Raw genomic sequence first — 26,311 nt, 5'->3', positions numbered from 1 at the left:
GGATTGACACTCGGCGGGAACTGACCGCCGAGCCCCTCGCTCACACAGGCACCCGTGGCCTCTACAAATCCGTAACGAGCCCCTGGTACGCCGCTCCCAGCGTCTGCCGTGGGCTATTTTAGGCTGTGCTGCCCTAAATCCATAGGCCTGTAACGCAGAAATGACTCACGGATTTTAAAGAGGAATGCTACCAGAAAGGCAAGTTTGATGGTTATGGAATCACCATATTTTGTGTGTTGTGTCTCCTCCAGGTTCTTTAAGCTGCACCTGGACTTCTTCCTACGGACAGGCTCTCTGCGTGCACAGGTCTGCAGCACACTTTGGTGTTAGGAAACCCTCCAGGGTTTGAGGGGCATTGCTTCCCTTCTAAGAAGCATAGCATTGTGCCACAGGACCTTGTCCTTTTGTAAGATTACCTTCGATTTCTTGTCTGTAGTGGGGTCTGTATCAACGTAGATCTCACACCTCAGATCATATAAACTCGATTTTTTTTAATCACTGCGCATGCATTCATTTAATTGCAGATGTTTAAAAAACCAGCTTTTCCTTGCCAGGTTATTAATATCTTTGCTCTCATGCAGACTTTTGACATAAAGTATTTAACAATACTTAACTGTGTGTCTTTGTGAAAGATAAGAGTTTTTGTACTGAAGTTCATAGTAAGCACGTGCCTCTCCTTTGAGAAACATTTTCTTAAGGAAGAGGTAAGAAAGAGGATATAGGTTGTTAGTAGCTCACTTGTCACACTCCTTTATGTTCTGATGTCTTCTACATCTTGTGCTGGTACATAGAACTTCATGGAAGTTCTGTAAGTTACCAAAAGTTCGCACATTCAAGTACTTGGGGGAGCGGGTCAGTGAGTAACTGAAGAGACAAACACATCAGGCTTAGGAAATGCATGGAGCTGAAAACAGCAAGAGGCAGGGAGACTGTTCATTTGAAGTTTGCCCAGTCCCTGCACATTTCTAGGCATCTGCTGCTAATAACATCTAGAAAGCAGGAAACTGAGCTCAGTGGACCATTGATCTGAGCCACCGTGGCTGTTCTTATGTGCAGTGTAATCAATCAAAGCATCCCTCAGTGAGTCAGTAGCCTCCACTCACTAGGGAGTTTCAAAAGCTCAAATGACTCATAAAATAATTTGGCTTCTACTTCCAAATCAGAATTTGGAGATATCTAATGCTGCAGAATATCTTTTCACATGGTATAGCCAACACAAAGTAGTAATTAGATGGGAATAAAAAACCCACAATTAAGTGTTACTGGCTTATTAAGACTTTTCTAGGTCAAGGCAAGAAAATTTAGCAACACTGAGATGAGAAACAATTTGCATCATATCAATAGGTTAATCTTTTTCTTCTCTTTTGTCTGTTACACAACTTCCATACTTTTCAGCACATCTTTATTTTCATTAAAATCCAAAGCTTCCATGATTTCTTTTTTTCCAGCATCACTACTGAGATTACGACTATGTAAAAACCTTTGAAGTGACAGATCAATTTGGGTGTCCCTGTGCAGGTCAAAATACAGAAAATAACTGCATGTTGTGTGTAGATTCTGCTCCTAAAAAGAACAGCAGTTGTGGTTGCTATAGCTGTGGTTTACTGTCTTCTGTCCTAGAAATACATCTAAAAGATAAGAATACAAATGTTCAGAAAAGAACAAACCACCAAAACAAGATGGTCTTGAAAATGCAGTTGGGAGATCCTTTACTACACATGTGTTATGGGGTTAGTAGTTTCATTCTCATATGGTGAAGAAACTAACAGAAAATTGATGGGTATTTTTACCTTTCACCAGTAAGTTGTGTTCAAGAAAAGGAAAACCCAAAGTGGATCTGACACGTTGCCTAGCTAGCGTGCTCTTCACTGCATTATTTCAATTCCAGTCTTCCCTACCACTCCTGGGAAAACTTTAAATGTTATTTAAAGTCACTTTTATGACAGATATAAAAGGAATGCAGAGAAACAGTATTTTACTTGATTACAGTTCCTGCACAGCATCTGCACTATTCAGCACTATAATTTTTCATGTGCATTGTGGTACGTTTCCTTATAATAAACAGGGCCAGCATTTCCAGTGTCCTCAGAAGACCTCAAGGAAGCGTTCCAAGTGCTTATTCAAGCAACATCGGCAGAGGATTGTTGCTGCAGCTGGTAAGCAGCGGTGGGTCTGTCGGCGGGGGCTGCAGGGCAGGCAGGTCTCCCACCCATCTCTCAGGCCAGCTCTCCTCAGCAGAGCACCTTCAGCTGCATTTTAAAACCAGACAATGTTGAAATACTTGCTTGGGTGGGTGGGGTGTGGTTTTTTTTCTGCAAACACTAAGCATGGTGCTGCTGCCCTAGAAATGTACTATGGAATATACGGCAGCTCTTTCCCGGCCCCTCTGACCCTGCAGGAACACACTCTGATCCCAGGGAGGAGACCACTTATGGAAACTATCACAGAATACGCTGAGTTGGAAGGGATCCACAAGAATCATCAAAGTCCAGCTCCTGGCCCTGCACAGGACATCCTCGAGGGTCACACCTTGCCTGAGACTGTTGTCCAAATGCCTCTTGAATTCGGCCAGACTTGGTGCCGTGACCACTTTCCTGGGGAGCCTTCCAGTGCCCCACCACCCTCTGGGTGAAGGAACTACTGCAGAACCCAGCGTTACATCCATCTAAACGCTTCCAAGGCCCCAATCGCGCTGCCTACACGCAGCGGCCCCCGGCGGGCAGCGCGGGCAGGGGCCGTCACCCGCCCGGGACCGGCATGGCGGCCGGGCCGCGGCGTCGGCTGCCCGGGCTAAACATGGCCGCGGGCCCGGCCCTTGGACTACAAGTCCCAGGAGCGAGCGGGAGGGCGCGGCGCGGCCGCAGCCCGTGCGGGGAATGAGGCGGCGGCGGGGCGGCCGGAGCGCGGCGGCCGGAGCTGGCGCTGCCCTGGGCTGACCCCTTCGGGGGCCGCCGGGGCTGCGCGGCGCCGGTAGCGGGGCCCGGGCCCGCCCGGAGGTAAGCGGGGCTGGGGGCGCTGGTGGTAATGCCCGCCATTAGGCCGAGCAGGGCCGCGGTAAACAGAGCGCGGCGTGGGGCGTTCTGCTGCCGGGGGTGGGCGGCTGCGGGGTGTAGGGGGGAGCAGTTAATCAGTGCTTTTCTCACAGCATGTGCTTTAGTTTTGGTGGGGGTTTTTTTGGGTTTTGTTTTTTTTTGTGAAGTAGTGATGCTTTTTTTGCTCTATAGTAATGCTGTGGTGTTCCGGGGGGGTGTTTTGTTTTTGTGTGTGCTGGACCACATGTGGTGCGCTTTGGCGGAAAAGGGTTATTTCAGGACAGGCGGGTTTTGCTGCAGGTTGTATTAGCGATTAGAGGGTGTCCAAAGGAGGGCAGTGAAGATGGGGAAGATCCTTGAGGGGAACATATGTGAGGAGCGGCCGAGGTCATTTTGAGCCTGGAGGAGACGGAGACCTCATGGCAGTCTACAACTTCCTTATGAAGGGAGGAGGAGGGGCAGGCACGGATCCCTGCTCTGTGGTGCCAGAGACAGGACCCGAAGGAATGGCCTGAAGCCGTGTCAGGGCAGGTTTAGGCTGGGTATTGGAAAAAGGTTCCTCACCCGGAGGGTGGCTGGGCAGAAGCTGCAGCAGCCTCCGCAGGGAGCAGCGCCAGGCAGCCAGACAGAGTTCAGGGAGCCTGTGAAAAATGCTGTCGGGCACATGGTGTGACTCTTAGGGTGTCCTGTGCAGGACCAGGGCTTGGGCTCAACGATCCTTGTGGGTCTCTTCCAACTCAGCATGTTCTGTGATTCAGTGATTCTGTATTTCGGCTTATTTGCTTGGTTGAATGACAGCTGGGAGGTTCTCACTTCAGCACAACTTCAGGCATATCAAGCTTTGTTATCTTTTGCTTATAGGCTCAAAATATACTGAAAGTATTATTTAAATAGTGAGGAAGCTGAGATACTACTGTCACTAAGCCTTCCTTCCTGTGATTTTGTTGAGAGACAGATTTATTCTAAAGAAAAAAAAAAAAAGAAATCCACCTTTTTCATGGTTTTAGTTGCTGAGCTGTGTTTCCAGAGTTTGCTCTCCTGGAAAAGAAGTAAGAACACAGATTTAGTCTTACGCTGGTGCTAGTGATGCCTTGAGACTTAGTACCTTTATTTCCCTGTCGTGTTGGCATTGGGATTTGAGCCAAATCAGTGGCTTTCCAAACAAAGTTCTGATGGCTTGCAGGAAAGTGGTCTTCTCATTCCTTACAAATAAATAGCCTTATGATAAAGTTAATGCAGCATGCAAAAATGACCTTTTGTAAAGGTCATTCCTCTGAGCGCTTGAAAGATCTGACACTTGAATTCAACAAGGCAGAAAATAAATTTTAAATCCTTACTGAGACGGATAGGGTTTGGATGCTAAATGGCACTTGTAAATGTGGGCGGGGGGGAAAAGGATGCAAGATCAAAGATCACTTTGTAAAGTCCCATTTTGCATATCATTTAGATAAATGTTTAAATACCTTGTATATAAGTGTTTGAATATCTTGTGTGCATTAACCTGTAGAGAGAGTATCTTCTCTAAGTCCTGACCAGGATGACTTTGCCTCCACGGCTTTCAACAGGCAGATGTAGTTGTGTGCTAGTAATGAAACTTGTGCTTTTTTGGTAGATACTCCATGCTGCCCCGCCATGTGCAGAGGCTGGGCAGAGACTGGATCACCCACTGGAATGGCTCCCAGATACTGGCCTTGAACAGCCCAGTTTCCAGCTGTATGAGATGGGCCGGACACTATCCTCCCTGGGCCTCATTTCCACTCCCTATTTCAGCTGATTTTTCAGCAAACTGGAGATTCCCTCCATTTTTTGGACCTTGGAGACAATTTCAGAACTCTAATTGGCACCTTGATAACTACACACAAAGTTGTTGCTTTCACCTACCCAGCCCCAGTATGAAATCTGAGGGAGAAGAACCATTGACAAAGAAGAGACGACTCAGTGACCAGGATGATACTTCAGCTCCTGAACAACATACAAACTTGTGTAATCAGAAGGAAGTATCTTGCCTTTCTGTAGCACAGAATGAAGAAAAATGTGGCAGCAAGAAAGGTAAAAGATGCTCTTTGCTCATTTGCCATATTTATTTCTAATGCTAATATACCAAATGAGTTAGAGATGTGAGCAGTAGCACCTGCTCCTTTTGAGTTACTGTTTTTCTTGGCACCCCTCTCAGGAAAACATGTCTTTAAAATGATCCAGTTTTGTAATGCTGTTTAGTCTGCAAACTTGTATTTTGTGCTGTCAAACAGTCTACTGGAACTAGGTTTGCTGCACTTGGCAGTGGAACACAGTCAGTTGTGTAAGGGGTTGCCCAACCTGGGGAATCCTGAGCTTGTTTCAGACAAAACTCTCTCATGTCTCTGTCACCAGGTCATGTCTGTTAACTTGGTAGCTCTGAAAAGCAAAAAGATTTGGCTGACTTGCTGTAGGGCTGAGCTGGACTGGCAGTTGTATAGCTTCATTCCTTGTGCTCTGTCTGAGCTCATAAACCCTACTGGACCTGAACTGGTTTCTTTCCAGACCAGTTGTGTTATCTGTGACTTAGAAAACTGAGAAAGAATGCACTGAGTTTTAATGGTGCATGCTTCCAGTGTGCTTGTGTGATTTTGTTCTTACAGCTGTATTCTGCCACTGTCATGTTGGCAAGTTTTGTGTCAGATCACATCTGACAGAGCAAGCAGCGCGTGTGCTTATCCAGATAAATACAGGAAGAGGTGCAGAGTTGTCTACTGGGCTTAGTAATAAAATTCCATGAAACTTCAAAGTGTCTGTGTTAGCTTGTTACAGATACACTCTTGTACATAGCATTCAAATATTTTCCTGAGCCTTGTGTATACTTTACAGTTTTGTCTAGTGAGACAAATATAGGGACACAGTCAAAATTGTTGCCTTGCATAAATCACTTCCTTAGCAAAATAAACTGGAAATTGTATTATGACTAAAAAGGGCAATAGATGCTATCAGCATCCCAAAGGGATTTTTGGACACAAATACCCAGAAGGCTTAGAAACATCATATTCATCTTCAGGAGCCAAAGGAAGGGACTTTGCTTCATGCCTTAATTACTGAGTCCCTGCTTGCCTTTCATCAGATAGCTTTATCTGAGAGTGTGGTTGGCACTGTGGTCCTTCCCAGTCACCCTTGATAAGGTGATGCTAATTAAAGATACCTGCTGAGGAGCAATATGGCTTCTCTCCCACCACAGAAACAGAACTTAAAGCCTTGCTGTGTTCATTGCAAACATTGTAAAGTCCTCAATAATCTAAGTACAGCAATGAAAATCACTACCCAGATAGGACAGATGGTGAGAGCTATAGCTGCAGTCTGCTACTGGTTGTTAGCACAGATAACTGGACCTCAGCTTGCTCTCAGATGAGATCAGATATAAGGGGTGAAAAGCATCTCTGTGAGATTTAAGTGGAGAAATGCATTTCTTAAAAAGTAACTGGATGTCTAATGATGGGCAGATATGTTATAATGAATTTTCCTGCTAATAGTAAGTATGAAATTAAAAATGGCAGAAAGGTAAGGGGAGCCTTTTCAGAAGTTCTTGGTAATTCTGAGACTTAATTTCTTGATTTCTCAACTCACTGAGAAAAAATGGGTTCATTATTTGTCTTGGGACTCATAAGTTGCAGCTTATGGCTGAGTTTTACAGACTGTACAGGGGCTAGAGGTGACTGATGGATTCCTAACCCTTTGTTAGCCATGGATAGAGAGATCAACAAGGTGCCCATATGCTGCTCTAAGGAGTGGATCCCAGACTGACATACATCATCTCTGCTGAGGAGGCAGTGGCACAAGGCAGTGTAAGACTCCCAACAGACTGGATTTGGCTCACCAGTTAGGCAGCCCTTCTACAAGAGCAGGGGATGTAGTCTGATTGCAACACTCTCCTTAGAGTATGCCAGTTCCCTAGTTTCAAAGCAGTTGAAATCCAGGGCATATGATGGTTTTGTGCTGTTTGTTTTAAGGTCGGGGGGGTTGGTTTTTTTTTGTTTATTTGATTTTTATTTTTTTTTTACTGATGCATATCCATCTCAAAGCAGTTGAAATCCAGGGCATATGATGGTTTTGTGCTGTTTGTTTTAAAGTCGGGGGGTTTTTTTTGTTTATTTGATTATTTTTTTTTTTTTACTGATGCATATCCATCTAAACAGAGGGTTTGAATCACTGCTAATTGAATAAGCTTTTAGGATTATTTAAGAGATTTGAAAGACAAATAGTTGTCAGTAGAATGATTTCCAAGAGCAGTAAGAAGTCATTTGGTCTATAACATAACTTTTTTCTGCTTCATGTGCTTTTAACAGGAACCATCAAAAGACACTGGGAATATTTCTGTCAGCAGAGTAAAACAATGAAAATTGCTAAAAATAAAGGACCTGACCAAAGCAGTACAGGAAGTGAGGCAACATTTGATTTTACTGTCATGTCCTACAATATTCTCTCACAGAATTTGTTGGAGGACAACTCTCACCTGTACAAACACTGCAGGCAGCGACTGCTATTCTGGACATACAGATTTCCCAACATCCTACAAGAAATCAAAGAGCTGGATGCAGATGTGAGTAGAAAATGAGCATGTGGATATTTCTTAAGAACTGATAAACTGAAGTAGCAAATTCTGCTACTCTGTACTGGGATATGAAAAACACCTCTGTGGTTTTGGTTGGTTGTAGAGTTTATTGTTTGTTTTTGAGGACACATAAATTGTTTTAAGTCTTAACCAGGAAGTCAAGTCAGTAACATTTTGCTTCAGTTGTTGTTCAGACCAGCAAAAGTTCAGTGATAGAATCCATCATGTTTGAGTCAGGAAACAGTACTGAAAAAAAGTAGTTGTATTAGGGAAGCCACAGAAAAACAGCCTTGTACCATTTGAAAAATGCAGTTGTGTTAGTACATAGTCAGGAATCTGGAAATTAAATTCCCTTCAATCTCCTCCTTTCTTCCTAATAAATCTATACTTCCTGTATGCATATATCTTTACAGTGAGATACCTTGGATAGTTTTCTGACAGAAGCAGCTGCTCTCAGACCATGGTAGATGCAGGTGTCGTTTCCATAGAGAAATTTCTTGCTAAAGGACATAGATTTTTAAGTGTTTCATTGGTTGGAACTTTAAGTGAAGCAGAGATTTCAGAATGTTGCTTGAGATTTGACTGTCCCTTGAGACCTTGAATGAGCTAATGTCAGCTGGGCAAGTGGAATGTGTTGCTGCAGTTCAGGGGTAACTTGTTTCCCTTTGGGAGCTCAGTCCTTTATCCCAGGGGTGGCTGTAGGTTGTAGGTGGCTGCAGCGTGCTGCGTTGCTGCAGTTCAGGGGTAACTTGTTTCCCTTTGGGAGCTCAGCCCTTTATCCCAGGGGTGGCTGTAGAGCTGTGTTACTGCAGCGTGCTGGGGGAAGGCTCAGAGATGCTCACAGCTAGAGTTGGAGTCAATGATCCTTGTTGGGTCCATTCCAACTCAAAATATCCTGTGATTCTGTGAACTCTCTTAAATGAGTATTTTAAGTTTGATCTTTGGTTCAGGTTCTTATAATATGGAAGCCCTTTTTCCACTCTGTAGTGTGCCATTTGCCTCTTCATCCCTTCTCCCTGAGCCTTCCCCTGAGCTGCTGAGAATGTAGGAGCAGGTTACTGTTTTGATTAAATTGAATCTCACCTCTGAAAATGTCTGAAAAATGAGGAATTTGGGGCCTTCTTCATAATCTTAGGGAGTGCTTTCTGTAGAAGAGTGAATTCTTCTGTGGGATGATGGAATCAAAAACCTTCTGAGTTTGCTTTTTTTAATACCTATACAGATTGGCCATCAGAGATATGCTGTAGTAACATTTTGATGTACTTACTAATATATTTTAATTGTAAACTTTTGTCTTAGGTGCTCTGCTTACAGGAAGTCCAAGAAGACCACTATAGAACAGAGATCAAGTCAAGTTTGGAATCCCTGGGTATGATGAAATTCTCAGGACCAATACATTGTCTTCTCCCCTGCAGGGGTAACTTGTTACCCTGTTACCCCTCGAGAACTCAGTACCAATTTCCTTAAAAAAAACCCAAAAAACTCTTATAGATTATAGAATCAAGTGTTTTGCTATCACATGCAACAATGTTGTGTATCCTCTTTTATAAATTCATCAAGTGCTCTCTTGAAACCACCTTAATTTTTTTTACCAGTATTCTTGTTGGGAAGCTCTTCAAGGGGATGTTTTTTCTGCCTTGAAACCTTCCACGTATATATATATATAGCACTGAATGTTATCCATGGTCAGTATATATTCATTAGGGTTTTATACAAGTGCTGTCAGTCAGTCTAAATAGACCTGATTTTATGGAAGGGATGTGTTGCTGAGGATTGATTCCATGGTGGTTTAAACTGATCTAAATCTTTTATGCCATGCACCATCTTCCAGTCCCAGGGCCCCACTTCCATCCTGGCAGTGGTTCTTGTCTGATGCCAGGAGGACATGGTCAAGGAGCAGCCCTGGACTGATACTTTTTTCTTTTTTCATTGGTTGAGGTAGTCTAGCTCCTAGAATTCAGTGTTTGCAAAGAAGAGAGTAATGGTAGTACTGATTGAAATCCACTTGAAACATGAAACAACACTGGGAGACCAGGCTTGTGGGAGCGAGTGAGCTTATAACTACTGTACGGGAGGATGTGGAGCTTGCTTTAGCTCTTCCTTTCCCCTTCCCTAACTCCCAGGTGCATGTCCTGCCCCTCATCCTGGGCTAGTTCTGGCACTCACTAGTGAAATCCACCAGTCCAACAGAATGCTGTCCAGACTAATTTTATTTTTCTGGGTTAGTTTTCTGTTTGCTTACTGAGTTAGCACTAAGTGCCACAACAAGTGGCAGGAGCAGCATGGCCTGAATCTTGGAGAGGGGAATGGGAATCCCCTGTTCCAGCACTGGTGTGGGCTCAGATCAACTCACCCTACTTCACTAAAGCTGCACTTCATGAATTCATATGGTCTGGGCAGGGCAGAGAACATTTTAAAATGGCAAAAACTAGATACTGTTTCAAGATCTAAATTTTTTTCCTTACATAGATAAGGTCTTGTTTAAATCACCTCTGCATAAAATGAAGAAACTGGCAGATCACTATTTCTAGATGGACTTGTTTGAACTCCAGTGTTGTCATTTGATAAGTGTCTCTGTTTCCTTGGTGAAAGCTTGCCACTTGCTGCTCACTGGATAATTGCATAATTATGTAAATACATTTGAGACCTTTGTTCCATGAATAATTTTAGACATTGTGTAATGACCTAACATGATTAAGGCTTTTGATTGGTAATGCTTCACTGGTATTACTCCTAAGCCCTTCTTGCAGCATCCAGAAAAAGCTTCAATGCACTAGGCCACTTCTATGTGCCTTTAGGGGGGTTTCTTGTTGGTTTGGGTTTTTTTCCAGATGACAAGATAAGAACATGACTAGTATCTTAAGAGTATGTAGATGTTTACACATTGCATAAGGTATTGGACCACATTTCCTGTCCTGCCTCATCTCAGCTAAGATTAGACTTAGTCTCATTAATAAGTCTATGATCAGACTTCATACAGACTTTGGTGCTTCAGACTGGGGGTTGACTGTGGTGTGAGAAAAGCAGCATGAGATCTTTCTGATTTTTTTGTTTGTTTGTTTTAAAATCTCTATTTATACAATAGTATTTTATATTCTTAATTGCCTTTCTTGCAGGATATCACTGTGAGTATAAAATGAGGACAGGCAGAAAGCCTGATGGCTGTGCCATTTGCTTCAAAACTTCCAAATTTAGCCTGATTTCCTCAAACCCAGTGGAATTTTTTCGCCGTGATATCCCACTCTTGGACAGGGACAACGTTGGACTGGTGTTGCTGCTGCAGCCCAGATTTCACTGTAAAGCCAATACTGCCATCTGTATTGCCAATACACACCTGCTGTACAACCCAAGGAGAGGGGACATCAAACTGACCCAGCTTGCAATGCTCCTGGCAGAGATTGCCAGTGTTGCCCCTCAGAAGGATGGCTGTTTCTGCCCAATTATCATCTGTGGAGACTTCAATTCTGTTCCTGGCTCTCCATTGTACAGATTTATAAAGGAAGGAAAGTTAAATTACGAAGGACTTGCTATAGGGAAGGTAGGCTGTGCTTCTCACATCTCACCAAAAAAATGGTTAATGCTGATTAAAGAGAAGTATTTGGGTGGTGGTGTGATTGTTTCCATTGCAGTGCCTCTCTTAGTGCCCTGTCAGCAGCCTGCAAAGCAAAAGTTATTGCGGTTAAATAAGTTTGGATATATTAGCTGTGCCTCAGGGAATATTGTGTCCTCTCCCAGCATTCTGAAAGGAAAAACTCACCAACAATCATTCCTGAAATTTAGTGAATCCACAGAAGGATTGTATCACTGTGTTTGGATGATTTTATCACTGTGTTTAAGTGTTCCAAACTTTAAGTAGGATAAAATAACCACTTAATCAAAAACCTACTATGTTCTCTGTGGGAAGATGACTCTTACTGTAGATAAACTTGGTGGCTACAGTAATTGTAGAAGCAAAGCTGCAATTAGATGCTGAATCTCAACTGTTTCATGTTAAAAGATGTCTTGTTGTGAGCTCTTGTATGCAGCTGTTGGATGTGTCACATGCTATGTAACAGGAGTGACTGAACTACATAAAATGAGGAAGCATGAAAAAAAAATAGCCCTGCTGGGTGTTCTTTGCTAGTGGGGACTTGATTCATGCCCCCATTTGACTTGACTTGCTCTCAAAAGGATCAGGATCCTGCAGCTGAAGTGTGTGCTGGGTAGCTCTGTATGCTGAGCCAGTGCTCACATTGCTAAAAGTGTTCTTGGAAGTCTCTCAGTGTCACAAGAACCATCTGGTAAAACTGGGTACCTGCAAAGAACTTGTTACAGATAAACAGGGTGGATGTACATAACGGGTGTTATTTTTACAGGGATTTGACTCATTATAATTATTCCAAGGGGCTGGGCCTTTTTCCTTAAACTTTACAAAAAATGTTCACTTATTTCAGGTTTGTTTGGTGGGTTTTCTTTTTTTTTTTTTTTTTCTTTTTTTTTTTTTTTTTGATTTTTAATCAGATTTTTGTCTGTAAAAAAGCTTGTTGTCTTTCTCAGGTCTCTGGACAAGAACAGTTTCCAAGGGGACAAAGAATCTTATCTATTCCAATTTGGCCAAAAAAATTAGGTATTTCACAAAACTGTGTATATGAAATAAAACAGCAACAAAAGGAAGAAAATGCAGGTCAGTTTTTGAATTATTGAATTTTTGTGAGCATTTGAAAGTATTATTCAGCTAGTACTGAAAACCATACGTTCTGTTTTACTGGGGGAAATACAGTGAGTCTCATGCTTACAAAAATTTCTTGTTGGGCTCATTGGAGTGTAAAGTGATTTATTCACATAAACTTTGCAAATTTGAATCTTTATAAGATAATAGTTCCAAATTTCCCTTCAGGAATTGGTGTGCAATGTTTAAGCTCCTGTGTTTGCATCCTGAAAGCCAGCTGTGCTGTGATTGGGAGAGGGAGGGGCAGGAATGCAGCACATGGACATAGTGTGGACCTGCATTCTGCCTCTGTTTTTATCAATTACAGTGTTGGCACTTCATGGAACAGTTCTGAAAAGAAAGTGATTCCTTGCTGAGTATGGCTACATTTTTAATCCACTATTTTTTCCTTTGACAGAAAAAAACAGTTTTAAATTAATGGGACATCATATAAAAGAGTATTTAGAGGGGATGTTACTAATGGAAAAGAAGAATTGAATCCAGCTTGGTGAATTGTATCTTGCCTTTTGAAAAAAAAAGTGTACTTAAAGATACTTTTTTTTTTTAACTGTAGCTTTTCTGTAGCTCTTCAGCATTGGTCTCACTTATATTCTATTTTAAATATAAATTCAATTGATTTTTATTTTCCAGGAGAAAAATTGGAAGCAGAAAAACCAGACAACACTCAGGAGATTGTAATAGCATCTGAAAAGTATGTATTGGGGAAAAATATGGAAGCCCTTGGCTGGTTACGTGGGGGTTGGTTTTGGTTTTAGACCAAATTTATATGTGATTCCAGCTGTGGATACCTGATGATCACCCGACCCCATCTGCCCTTTTGGCAAAAACATCATTGTTCATTTAAACATGAAAAAGATGATCAGACAGCAAAAGACTAGACTAGAATAATGGAGTGTGTGTTCTTCCAGGAACTTGCAGATATTTTTCCAGAATGCAGGGCTGAGGTATCAGTGCTGTTTAGAGGGTACTTTCTGTCTGCTCATTAAAATAATGCTTCTGGCATTTTTTGTCACTTCTTGACATAAACAGAACATCAGCCTCTGTAGGGACATTGCAATAAACATGGGAACTTCAGTCCAGTTGCAAAAGCCATGTTCTTAAAAGTGGGAGAGGAATAAAATAAGCCAGTGTTGTCCAGCTGCTAAAGTATTGGCACTTCTCTTTTTATTTTTTTTGATACACTGGTTTATGGATGTATAAAATCCTATAATAGATGTGAAACTGGAAGGAAGTAGGGAACAGAACTAGAAAGGTCATAAAATCTTCCTTGTCTTGAGTTCTGTGGGAGTATTTAAGTTCTTTGAGTCTGAGAAATGTGAAGTATTATGGATTTGGCAATACAACTTTCACTCAGAAGGAGGAAGCCATGGCTAGAATGCTGAGGAGGAAGATGTAACTGCTTTTTGAAAGCAAGAATATATTAGCATTTGCCAATCTGGTAAAGGCATATAAAGTAAGGCATAGAAGAAGGAAATTGCCCTAAATGTATGAAAGGCATGGTAGGCTCCAAGTCAGCTATTTCTTACCAGAAAAAATAAGATCTTGGTATCACTGCAGATATTAGAATGCTTGGTGATTCTTGTGATGAAAAAGGTGTCATGGTATTTCTGAGAGAAGAAGTAAATAACAAACAGGAAGCCCTATGCTATGGTTTAAATCTATAGCATGCTGAATGTTTCTTGCAGGGCTTTTCCCCCTCATCTTAAAAGGGATGTCATGTAACAAAAGCAGAAATTACTACTTGTCTGTGTTATACCAACTGGCATGTTTGTCTCTGCTCTGAATCAGGCAAGGTAACATGCTGATTTTTTTTTGGTTTTTTTTTTTTTAATTGCTTGAATTTCAACTAGAACACATTGCAACCTAAGTTTAAAATGCAGGATGAGGCAAGTAGAGCTGAGGGATGGATGATTTGTAGAGATGATGGAAGCAAATGTCTGAGAGACAGGAGTGACACCTTTTTTTTGCTGAAAGGTGCAGTTTGGCAGTTTGCTTTCAAGATTGAAAAGACAGGTGAGACAAGATGGGCTGAACTGAAGAGGAACAGACAAATGATGGGGAGACAGAACATGGGACCCTGAGTGGAGGGAAGACATCAGCATAGCCTAACTTGGAACTTGATACCTCTAGCTTCAGCATAGCCTAACTTGGAACTTGATACCTCTAGCTTCAGGGGGGAAAAAAACTCCTAAAAATCTGAATTTCTCTTTATGCTGAAGGGTCTGGTTAGATGAGTTTGTGTTTGTTGCTTTCATATGAGCTGCTTTCATGGATATTTTTGCCTGCGTGTCAGGGAGAGATTGCTGAGTGAGGACATGTGAATGCTTACAGAATGTATATGGAGTTAAAAGCTATCTATAAGTAAAATGTCAGCTAAGCCAGTTCTCATCAGCAATTTTACTTGAAAATGCTGCCTGCATTTTGCCTTCAGAGTTTTAGACCTCTCACACAAAAGGATGTGGAATGGTTTGCAGGAGAGAAACACTGGTTTGCGTATCCAAATAATTCATTTTGTTTGTAAGCAGGAACTATTTGGTATTTCTTCACTGCTTATTCTTTCTTGGTAATGCAAGAAAATAAAATTCTTTTTTTTGATGTCTCTTTAGGTTGTCTTCAAAATTGCGGCACCATTTTAAATTGTCTTCAGTGTATTCTCATTACTTCCCTGAAACTGGGATACCAGAAGTGACAACTTGTCATTCCCGAAGTGCTGTCACTGTGGATTATATTTTCTATTCTGCAGCAAATGATGATACTGCTGACCAGCCAGGTAAGGAAACCAACTTTTAATTTTCATAAATGCTAAATAAGAATATTTGTTTGCTGTTTTAAGAGAAGTGTAGTGATGATTTCATCCATGTGAAGTTCCTCACAGGTTTGTGGTAGTGCTTTGAATGTCAGGTGTTACCTGAGAAACGTGGCTGGCCTTGTCTGCTCATCACAGCCGGACTTGTAGTGCCATACAGGGCAAACCTTTTCATCTGAGTGAGCATCTCTGTGGTTCCTGTCTCAGCATGGAGACAAGCTGGAGGTACAGGAAAGCAGCAGTGGAAGTAGCACCTGAGAAGTACTGCTGTCAGTAATGCAGGCCAGACCTACAGCAAGGCAGTATTCCCCATCATCTGATCAACACAATGGTGAACAGCAATTTGTGATGTGCATTAAAAGTGATAAACGAACCGTTTCCTGGCAGTTTAATTCTCAGCTTGTCTTGCAGTAATTTCTGCCAAGTAACAGACTCTTGGCCTTTGCTCTGAGCACGGTCACTGGCACTGGCCCAGCTGTCACTCTCTGGTTTGCAGTTGCAGCTAAAAGTCACCAGATGGTGCAAGAAAGTCGCGCTACCTCTGTGGGAATTTCGTGATGGGTATCATAGTGTTTCTCCAAGCTTTACTACTCTGGGATTCGCTCCATGGGTGCTTCTGAGCAGTTTGCTTTCCATGCCCTCGTGAGTTCTGTGTTTTATGCCATCAACAAACATCAGTGCAGTGCTAGCACATAAATGTCTCTGCAGAACTTGGAGCAAAGAAACCTGAATTCCATTCCTGCTCCCACTGTACAGTGCCACTGATTTTTATAAATTAACATTGTTTTTTCAGTATGTGGAATGAAAACACCACCTTCATCTCTTGTAACTTGAGACTAGATTGTTAAAATTCATTGAATCGATTCACAGAAGTCTTATTTGTCATAATGTGCACAGTAAATGCTACTTAATGTAAAATGCCAAATACAAAAGCTTTGACTGAAAAGCCACAATATAGGAAGTATTTAAATTACTTTGGAATGCCATGTGATTTAATGGAGTGCTGTGTAATTGCAAAGTGCATCTCTGCACAAAATTTAATCCTAATTCACCTATTTCTATATTTTTTGCACCATCATGATATATTTTTTGCATCATCAGCATCATCATTGCTTCAGCAGAGATGCAGCACTTTTTTTCTTTTTGCACTTGTTTTTCAATAGATTGTTCCTACATCAGAGTACAGAATGGAACCAAACTTGAATTTTCCAACTACTTTAAACTAGTACAGTTTTTTATTCATGAGCTCTTAGAAATTAAGATTTGGATTTTCAGTTTTCTAATGACCTGGCCTCTGTATTTAAAGCTGCCAATGTCTGTACAAGTGAATTTTAAATGTGGTCTAGGCTCACAGATTGCTTTTTTCCATTTAAAGGGTTTTATTTTAAAATATTCATGCTTTATTTTGTCATGTTTATCCAGATACTTGGTTTGGTATTCAGGATTTCCTGTAACCAGGGTTCAGTACCTACCCGAGTCCTGCAGGGCACAGTTTTGCTGAGTGTACTAAGTGACATTAACCACTGCATGCAGACCAAGCTCTCTGTGGCAACAAACTGCTCCTTTGTAGATATGCAGGTGCTGTCCCAAATGATAAATTTGTCTCAAGACCTGGTGGACATGTGCTCTAGAGCTGCCAAGAGATCTTTGCAGTAAAAAAGCTTTTCTTTAAAGCAGCAAACAGCTGCTGGGTTGTTGAAGGGCTGGAAAGCTGGCAAATGGCAAAGGATGAAGCTGTTGAACTCTCTGAGGAGTTCAGCAGTTGCTGGATAGTCCTTTAAAGTATCTCTTGGGAAGTCAGTACCAGGGTGAGCCAGGAAGTTCTGAATTTGCTGAGAACTTTCACACAGAAAGTGTTTCTGTCAAAAGTTACAGCTGCAGTTTGTGCTGGTCCTGAAAGCACTCAACTTGCCCAGGATCATCTCTGCCCTCTAAAAGCAGTAGGTAGGGTTGCTGAGTAGTTGTCCAACTTGAATACATAGCTCAGGAAATCTAAATTTTACACATCATGGAAGGATCTCAGTAGAATTTCTCCACCTGAGCTGAAAAAGCTGGTTGCTCTTTGATGATGGGCAAATCATGACTGACAAATCTAGTGGCCTTGAGGGGCAGGGCTACAGTAATTGTAGAACAGGGAAGAACAATTGAATATCTGCCTGGGCTTGTGCAATGCATTTGACATGGTCCGGCCCAGCAGCTGGAGAGATGGATTTGGTGGCTGCACCACTCCATGAATTGGCTGGAAACAAACAGTTGCCATCAATGCTTTAATGTCCAGGTGGAGACAAGTGACATTTCTCAGGGATCAGTTTTGGGACCAACGCTGCCCTATCCCTGCAAGTGTCCAAGGTCAGGCTGGATGGAGCTCTGAGCAACGTAGGCTATTGGAAAGTGTCACTTGCCCATGGCAAGTGGGTTGGAACTTCATGATCCCTAGGATCCCTTCCAACCCAATCCATTCTGTGTAATTGTGTAGTAATTGCAAGGCTTGAGTCATGTTCACTCTTGCATGAGCAGTGTGGTGTTTCATCAGGGGAAGGAGGTGGGGGTGGGTTTCTTAGGCAGTTATAGGATTAGGGAGCAGGAAATAATGGAGATCCCTTTCTTACGATGAAAGGGAACAGAAAGCTAGAATACCTTCATCCTTAGGAGCAAAAGTATGACCTGCCTGCTGGGGACCGGTGTGCTTAAGGATACAGAAATAAAATGTTATGTGACCAGTAACTCTAAAAAGATACATACCTTCACATGTGTCAGCTGTTGTCTAAAGTAATGGACTGGATTATATGAGGCTTTCTCAGGGGAGTTAAAATGAACAAATAAATGCATTTTCCTTTTTATTTCTATTTACCCCTCCACAAAACAGTGTCCTTCTGAATACTTTGAGCTCTACTGATGAACCTCTACTTTGAGTCGTAAAAGAATTTCTGAACTGTCGTATTGGTGATTTTGCATGGAACACGAACAGCTGTGCATTATTGCTGCCATACTGTTTTTCTACATCTATATGAAGGTGTAATATTTTACCCACACTGATAAACATTGCCTTTTGGTTTGTTTTTTTCTAACAGGAGCAGAGGATTCTTTTTGTGGAGGTCTGAAACTTCTTGGCAGGCTGGCACTTCTAACAGAGAAAGATCTTTGGACTGTTAATGGTCTTCCCAATGAAAAGAACTCTTCTGACCACCTGCCACTGCTAGCAGAGTTCAGGCTTATTGAACGGTAATATCCAAAGGACTTGTGGTGTAGGTAAAGTTCCCTTCACCTTTTCTCTCATGGGATGATTATTATTTTTTTAAAAGGTTCATTCAAGCACTGCTGGTCCGGTTTAAATAAGTGTTCCTGCATGCTGATTTATTAGTGTTGTGTAAAGTAGACTTTCTAAAGGGACTTCCTTTTTTTTAAAAAAAAAGTTTAATTTACTTTATGAAGTCTTTTAGGGAGAAAAAGGATTTTACATTAGCTTCCTCTTTGATAAAGGAAAACATCTGTGCCAGACTCCAATGGCATTATTTTTAATTAATACATTGTAAATGATTTTTATTGTAAATCACAGTAAAAAGGACTATTCTGAGAACTGTGTGTTTCTTCAAGCAAAGGGAATGTGTTTGTGTGCCTGCAGCATTTTATAATGAATTGAAAATAATGTTTTACTACAAAGGTGCTTTGTGGACACTTCCATCTTAATACTTCTGCAAAGGAATTTACTCAGTGTTGTCAGTGCAGAGGCTGCAAGATTGAACTTTCAAAGGAAGAAAGGCATATAGGCAAATACTTATTATTTATTTGCTGCTTAAAATTCTAAGGGCTTATATATAGGTAGCATTCACTGAAATCTTTTTTAAAATAAAGAAATCTTTTTTCTGAAATAAAGCTAAGCTTAATGAGCACACCACATCACAGGAAACTTTACTGATCTATGCAGGAGCGAAAAAAATAGCCCTTGACATCTTGAGGTTTCATACATATTGAACAACTGGTGACAGGGTGGGGTTTTTTTTCCATTTAGTTATTAAAAAGCCCAGGTTCTGTCTTAAAATGACAGATCCTGAGGTTATTAAATTATCATGGTTTTATATTTACTCTTATTATGCACTCATAAACATTCTGTATAAAATACAATTTACAAAGTAATTAAAAACCACCAGGCTGCCTGAATAGGAAATGTAGAGGGGCTGGAAACAAATCTTGTAACTTGATCAAACGACACATGGATGTGTGTGTTGAACCAACTTGGAAGTAACAGAATTGTCTTTCAGTGTAGTGCTGGAAAACCTGCACCCATTCAGACACATTTGTCTCCCAGAAGCACTTGTGGAATTTTCATCTGTGTTGCCTTTCCCAGACTGCAGACAACTGCCATTAAAGAAGCTCCTCAGTCCATTACAAAATATAAGCACCTGCCAAAACATTCAGCTTACATTGCTGCAAATTTGATTTTTGTCATAGTCGTAGGTAGTTGTAATTGAACACAGTAGTTGTAACTTTCTTCCACCTATTAACAGTGAGGTTGATGCTGAGGATGACAACCTGTTTGATCCTGGCTGCTGTCTGGTTTCAAGCATCTGAGTAATCTCACAGATGCCACCATACTTAGATACAGGCAGCAAATTTCTGAGTACACCCTCATTACAGCTAACCCTTTGTGGCAACCCTTGTTAAGAGCAAAAACAAAAAAAAAACAAAAACCTACATGAGTCATAAAAAAAACACTACCATGATACTTTTATTGAAGTTTCATGCTGTGCATATACAAGTGATGAGAAAAAGCCCAAAAAGTCATGCATGTTTTTCTATACTATTTGACCACTTTGCTGTCACTTGAACCACACTTAAGACAAATGCCATCATAAGCAAGTTTCAAGAGAATATTTTAGCAGAACTTTAAACAAGGACTAAAAGCAATTTGTCAACACACCTCTACAGCATTAAAAAGTTTCAGTATCAGTTAAGAGAAAATAAAGTGTGCTGGACAAGGATAGAAACTATATACAACCATTATTTGAGCTGAAGTAAACCATAGTTTCATAGAAAAAAGTTGCAACATACCAGATAACATTGTGCTATAAGATTCAGCTGATAAAAAGTTTTCCCACATAATTTTACCCATGAGAAGTCATTAAAAAAATTATTTAGGTCACAAGACACTGGGCAGCACAAAGTTTGAAACCAAAACTCTGTAGCTGATGTCAAATTACACAAGAATTTCTACCAAAAGAGTATTTCCCTCTCTTCAGCTTCACTCCTTTATCAAAAAAATCCTTACTGTGAACACAGGAGTGGAAAAGTTTAGAGAAGGAGGGATGGGAAAGGCCCTCCTGTTACTGATATGGTAAACTTGGATAAAGAGGGGTCACACTTTCAAAAAGTTTTCTTTCTAGAGCTTCTGAAGTCTTAATTAGTAGAAAGCCTTTCATTGGCTGTAGAAAGTTGCTGGGTCTTGGCTTTTTCTTCCTGTCCTAGGCAAGTGAAATTCAGTTTTTTTGAGCAATGAGGTCTGTGAACAAGCAGTTTGTTCCTTCTATATTCATTCATTTTCTGGCTGATGGAAATGTTCTAGGAGCTTGAATCATTCCATTTGAATAAGCATTATTGTCAGTCTGTAACAGCATCCATCTTCATCGAGATCCCAAAAAAGTAAGTGCCCAGGAGGGGAGGTACACCAGGCCCATGGCAGCATCATCGATGAGCACAGCACAAAGGGTAGAGGTTGGACATGTACAATAATCCAGTTTATATTTAGGCACCTAGTGAAATATTTCCAGGAATGCAGCACTCAAATGCTTCCAGAGAACTTCACTAAGTCGAATGGTGGACCCCAGTGAGTCTTACCACATCACTTAAGAACACTGCTGTCCATCACAGGTCCTTAGCCAAGTCTTACAACAAAACAACTGAGCAGGGAGGAAGCAGACAAGCTTGATTTTCATCTATTTCAGTCACACTTCCTTATTCAAGTCTGACTAAGCAGTAGTTACTACAACACATGCAGGAAAACTCCCTGCACAGCACAGCAGAAGGTTTAAATTCAGCCTGCCATGCCTGATTTAATATAAGGTTTCAAGTCATCACCATCAGAGACTGCTCAGCCTTTCAAAGACAAGATTCAAATATGCACATAAATGTGGAGAGACAAGCACATGGACTCAGGTTAGCAATTCCCACAGTTTTTCCATTATTTCAGGTACTACATATATGAGAAAAAAGCTGACTTGTCTCTACAAAACAGCAATCTCGGTGGTTTGTGCTTCAGCGGTGTAGTTCAGAAAGACTAAAAGCTTGTGACAAAAGTACAAAAAAAATTATGAAAGTTTAAAAATTCATTATTCATCAATTATCATCATTTAAAAAACCCCAGACCTCGTATCTTGCCTAACAAGATGTCAGTGTTAAGAACACAGTTGCAGATTACTATTACTTAACATCTTTTGGCGACATGCAAAAAACAATAATACAGGTGGCAGTAAAACATCCAGTGCTGTTTTAATACTCCCAGTAATGCTGGGAAACAGTACAAATCGGTTAGAAAACAATAATACTGACAGTTTTGCATATCTATTAAGTCTAGTGAGGTAATGTTGATACTTTAAAAACTTATGCCACTTCTTCACTGCTTGCTTTTATTGCTGAATTAAAGGTTAATAGTGAATATGATTTTTTTTAATTGCACTGCACCCCAGCATATCTTAATACTAAGAATATGATTTGTTAGTTACTCCAATGCAACCACCCAGCACAAGGCCAATTTCAATTAACACTTGTACAGGGAAATTATATTTGAAGAAACTCACACCACTGAAGTCACCTGCTACATGATGGGAGAGAAAAAAAATCTCATATCCCGGCAAATCTAATTTTAGGTTCTCTTCACTGATGCCTTTTCTATAAATTGAAATAAATACTGCCACCAAAAAAAATTACCCCCTATTTTCTAGGTCAAACTTTTATTGTGAGAGTACATAAGTTAAAAAACAGTCCCATTCCTTTTTCCTTCCAAGGGAGTGCAGGTAAAGTGCAGCGGCGGCGGCGGGGAGCCCTGTGGAGCCCGTGGCACGGCTGAGTCAGATGCGGAGCTGGTAGCCCACCTCGTTGAGTGTAGCCAGGTCTCCTTTCTTGTCCAGCACCGCCGGCCTGCGCACAGGGGAGGGAAGAGGGCGCTGCGATCCCGTGCAGGTGTGGAGAGCACGGCAGCCACACCGGGAAAAGCTCGCCTCACAGGAGGGTGGATAGAGCTAATGTCATCTGAAACACAGTCCTGGTAAATCTGCTACAGGAACTACTGTGATAGAGCTATCTGTGTGTCGGCTCTGAGGCCACCAGTGAAGGATAAGCTGAGCTGTGCTGGGATCCGGGATGTGAGCCTGAAGCACCCCCTCCTCCTGACACGAGGGAGGGCCTAAATGAGTAACTACGACCAGACACACCCCACCTGTCATCGACCCCGGAGCAGGACTCCAGCTTTCAGAACAAAGCCAAAACAGCTGAGAGCAAACAGGCAGGGCCTCTGACATGGCCACTGCGTGTTGGCTCTCCCCCAGCCTGCCCCCTCCTCCTGACTGGGTCTGTGTGAAGGGCTGGAGACCACCAAACAGGGTGGACTCCCTTCAGCCTCCTGCCATTCGACATTCTGGTACCGTTCACCTGAGCAATCACACACACATGGATGCTGTTAGGCCATTTAAGTATTCCAACAGCCTGAACCAAAGGAAACCTTGAGTTATCATTCTCTTTTTAGCAAGCAATTGAAAAGCTCCTGCAACAAAGTTGTCAAACCAAAACTAGCCAGCTGATTTATAGTCTGGAAGTGTCTAATCTGAGAATTTATTGCAGGCTCTTGGCTGCTTTCACACTAAGCCGTCTGTTTGCTTTTCTAAAGACAGACATTGTTTAAAGCACACATTTCTCTAGTACTCCATAGCACGTCTGCTTCCCTGCAGAAACACAGCTAAAGCCCCAGCAGTACAATGGGAGGCTGATCATGGCTCCAGTGCTTTCAGCTGCTCAGCCCTGGTTTCCAGCTCTGTGTGCTGACTCTTTGCTCACTCTGCAGCAGATGTGACCCCTGAGTTTGCACAGCCAGGCTGGCGCTTATCTCCCCGCTGCAGGCTGCCAGCCCATTCCCACTGGAGCAGCTCAGGGCAGGCAGCAGGCCCCAGAGAGGCAGCAGTGCCACAGGCAGGCTGGAAAGCAGGCAAAGCCCAGCCCTGCCTGTGGCACACTGCTGGGGCACACACCAGGGAAGAGCTGTACTGCTGCAGCCCCAAGAACTGAGAATGTATAGCTCACACATACTGTGTGCAACAGAGCCTCTGAAATATTTTTTAATTCCTCAGTTCAATAAGGATTTTTTTTACTTTTTTCTTTTTAAGAGCAGAACTGCTAACACCAGATCCCTCCTGAGAATCTGCACAGCATTTGGGGCATCTAATGCTCTTCTGCCTAGTGGCACATTGAATGACACCTGTTGCTTTGCCATTTATCTAAGCACCTCTCATAATAACCTCACCATCCTCACTGTGGTACTACCCTGCACCATGCTTCTTGTTTGTCTCAGTTTAAATAATTCACAGAAGTGAAGGAGTCTTCACTGGTCCCTCTCACTTGCAGCAAGGGATCACACTTAAAAGAAATCACTGTAAGGTAATTTGCGTTTTTCCACATTATTCCTTCCAAGCAGATGGGATTTGGCTAACCAGTAAACAAGCTACAAGCTGCATCCCTCAGAGCTTGTGTAGGAGTCAGAGACCAGCAAGAGATGCACTGTATGAAATTTCCAGTGTCCTTCCTTTCCCCTTCTCTCCAATTTAGGGATCCTCTTCACATCTTTTTCTCCCTTTAATTAAGGTCACAATATAGTTTTAATTAAAGCATGCCTGGATGGTAGTACCTTCTCTGATTATCCAGGAGAGATGGGGAGTCACTGTACACCCATGACGACATGCCTATTTCCACCCATCCACAACTGTCTGTAGTTTTTAGCTACAAATAGACTGTCCTCCATAAGTTTCAGGAAAAGACAAGACTTGGACCAGAGGCACCACAGATCCCATTCTCCTTGGCTGGCAAATGGCCTTATGCCAAACATCCCTCTGAGGCCAGGGGCCTCTGCTTTACTGGCCCATCAGATCACACCTCCTGTCCAAAGTACCCTGACCACAAGCAGGTGAGCAAGCTGTGCCCAGATGCTGGGCACGCAGGATTCATGAGCTGTCTGCACTGGAGCTGCCTGATTTTACACATCCTAATGTAATCCTGCCCCCTTGCACATCCTGATAAATCTGACTAGCAGAATTTCCCTTTCAGCAGCTACACTGGGCAGGAAGCACACAAGGCCAGTGTTGCCACACCACTCACAAAGCATGAATGTTAAGACTCAATGTGAAATTGAAAAGAAATACATCTGGTGAGCTGACGTTTAGGAGCAGAGATTCTCCCAAGCCCCTCCAGCTCCAAGAACTCCTAGTGAGGATGAAACACTTCACTGCCTGTTCCAATACAGGTCTGCAATTTACTGCACCCTTCTGCTTTGGGACTCCAGAGGATGGGCAAGTGGACACAGTAAAGCTTCAGACTCTCCAGCGAGACTGACACCACCCTATCTATATCCTCTATATTCATGCAGGATCACACCAGCTGTGGGCTGAGAGCACAGGGACTGCTGCACAGCTCAGTTAACAAGCTGCAATTTGACTACACACCAGCCTCCTAGGCAGGCATGCATTGGGTATTGCATTGCCACCTGTCCTGCAATGTGCCCCACCTGCCTTGCAGCTGCATTTCCAGGCTGAAAGGCTATTGTGGGCTTGCTGGCAGCCACCACTAACATTTACCTAATAAAGTTGAAGGGGCAAGGATGAGAAATTAAATGTTTGTGGCTGTGAAATCCTCCTCCATCCTTAAGCACAGTTTCAGCCTTTGTCCTTCAGAAACAATCCAGCCAAGATACTCTAGTTCACAGTCCATATCCTTCAGTGGGAGATTTCTCCCAGCAGGCCCATATAATTTTACTGTTGACAAAATCCAGGCTGTAATAACAGCTTGTCATCAGCAGGTGAAGCCTTTCAAATGAATGTGTTATTCTGCCCCTGCCAGCTCACACTGGAGCAAAATACTTCTCTCCCCCTCCCCAGCAAGCTCAAGAAAGCTGTAATTACAGCACGTGAGTAAGAGATTCACAAAGAAACAAAACAGTGTTGATAAGCACAGCCATTCTTTAGCTTGGATTCCAGCCTAAAGCCTAGCAAACCTGACTCCTTCCTATTCTGTATGTAACACAAAGGCCTCTCACTCCATCAGGTTCTCAGAGATCTATCAATATGGAGAAGAGACTACCCCATTTCTCCTCTTGTATTTTTCGCCTTATATCAACCTCTGCACGTGCTGGGATGTGTCATTCAGCTCATCCCTGACCTGGGGATGCCATTCCCCCTTCAGGGCTCACAGCTCATCACACTGTGTCTGAGTCCTACATCTTCTATCAGGGTGACCCAGGGTTTATTTTAGTTACATATAATTTGCTCTTGATACAGAGCAACAGAACAGAACCACTGAGCAGGTAACAGGTGCTGAAGCCACTGCAAGAGACACTTCCTGTCTTTCTGTCCTGGAAAAACAAAGCTGCCAAGGAGCACATCAACTTGAGAGTCTCCAAGCCCAGTGACACTCATTCCTCTCCAGAAATATTTCATCCACTCCAGCAACTGCAGAAATACTATCAGAAACTCAAAAATGAAACTGTTCCTCAAAGAGAATCTAGGAGGTGAAGAAGCCTGAAGCAGCTGAGCCCATTACAACTATAATTATCTATGCACTAAACAAGATAGTACAGCTTCGTGGATTGAGTGTGAATGAACATATAAAAATAAAAGCTTGCTGTGAAATAATCTGCTGCTAACGTATCTTGAAGTTATCTTTAGAAGGTTAGTCTAATGTCTTTGTTAGCTGCTTTAAAATAAATAAATAAGTGCTGAGACAGTAGTCTGGGAGCCTATTTAAAAAGCAATGACCATAAATATGTGACTAATCTGGGTTACATATAGGCTTTCACAGTTGTCAGCTTCCTGGCATGGAGCACTACAGCTAGAACCCAGCTCTTCCACATCTAAGGTAGGGGAGTCTGAATTGCCAGTGGCTGTAAAAGGTCTGTGGATCTGGAAGCACAGTTTTGTCCATTTAGAGGTATTGCATCC

The 26,311-nt window shown here is 42.2% G+C and overlaps 2 protein-coding genes across 4 annotated transcripts in view; one reads left to right on the top strand and one right to left on the bottom strand.

The window, feature by feature from the left end:
• Positions 1–149: 149 nt before the first annotated feature.
• Positions 150–26,099, top strand: ANGEL2 (angel homolog 2). 3 transcript variants are annotated; one of them, XM_039697675.1, is made up of 10 exons: positions 150–198; positions 2,066–2,156; positions 4,645–5,081; positions 7,343–7,596; positions 8,908–8,977; positions 10,725–11,146; positions 12,145–12,271; positions 12,947–13,007; positions 14,923–15,086; positions 18,194–18,699. In XM_039697675.1, exons 3-10 carry the CDS (start codon positions 4,652–4,654, stop codon positions 18,346–18,348), a joined length of 1,683 nt encoding a protein of 560 aa, XP_039553609.1. In that variant the 5' UTR covers positions 150–198; positions 2,066–2,156; positions 4,645–4,651; the 3' UTR covers positions 18,349–18,699. The 3 variants fall into 3 exon arrangements, with proteins under 3 accessions (XP_039553609.1, XP_039553608.1, XP_039553607.1); XM_039697674.1 differs by lacking the exons at positions 150–198; positions 2,066–2,156 and adding exons at positions 2,833–2,996; positions 22,121–26,099 and having other exon boundaries at positions 18,194–18,371; XM_039697673.1 differs by lacking the exons at positions 150–198; positions 2,066–2,156 and adding an exon at positions 2,834–2,996.
• VASH2 (vasohibin 2) overlaps positions 18,738–26,311 on the bottom strand; it is a 35,343-nt gene continuing 27,769 nt past the window's right edge. Inside the window, exon 7 of the mRNA XM_039697676.1 lies at positions 18,738–22,253. Within this exon, the coding sequence (XP_039553610.1) occupies positions 22,184–22,253 (70 nt within the window). The 3' untranslated portion in view covers positions 18,738–22,183. The remainder of the gene's footprint in view (positions 22,254–26,311) is intronic.

This window comes from Passer montanus, unplaced genomic scaffold (assembly GCF_014805655.1).
Source record: "Passer montanus isolate IOZ18808 unplaced genomic scaffold, ASM1480565v1 scaffold12, whole genome shotgun sequence".
Lineage (NCBI taxonomy): Eukaryota > Metazoa > Chordata > Aves > Passeriformes > Passeridae > Passer > Passer montanus.
Note: the sequence above shows the minus strand (reverse complement) of the source record. Positions and strands in the feature narration are given on the sequence as shown.

Excerpts from the sequence above, each read along its gene's own strand:
- ANGEL2 (XM_039697674.1), top strand. The coding sequence starts at position 4,652 with ATGCTGCCCCGCCATGTGCAGAGGCTGGGCAGAGACTGGATCACCCAC. Across the intron at positions 7,597-8,907 it reads TCAAAGAGCTGGATGCAGAT|GTGCTCTGCTTACAGGAAGT; the intron begins GTGAGTAGAAAA and ends CTTTTGTCTTAG. Across the intron at positions 15,087-18,193 it reads TGATACTGCTGACCAGCCAG|GAGCAGAGGATTCTTTTTGT; the intron begins GTAAGGAAACCA and ends TTTTTCTAACAG.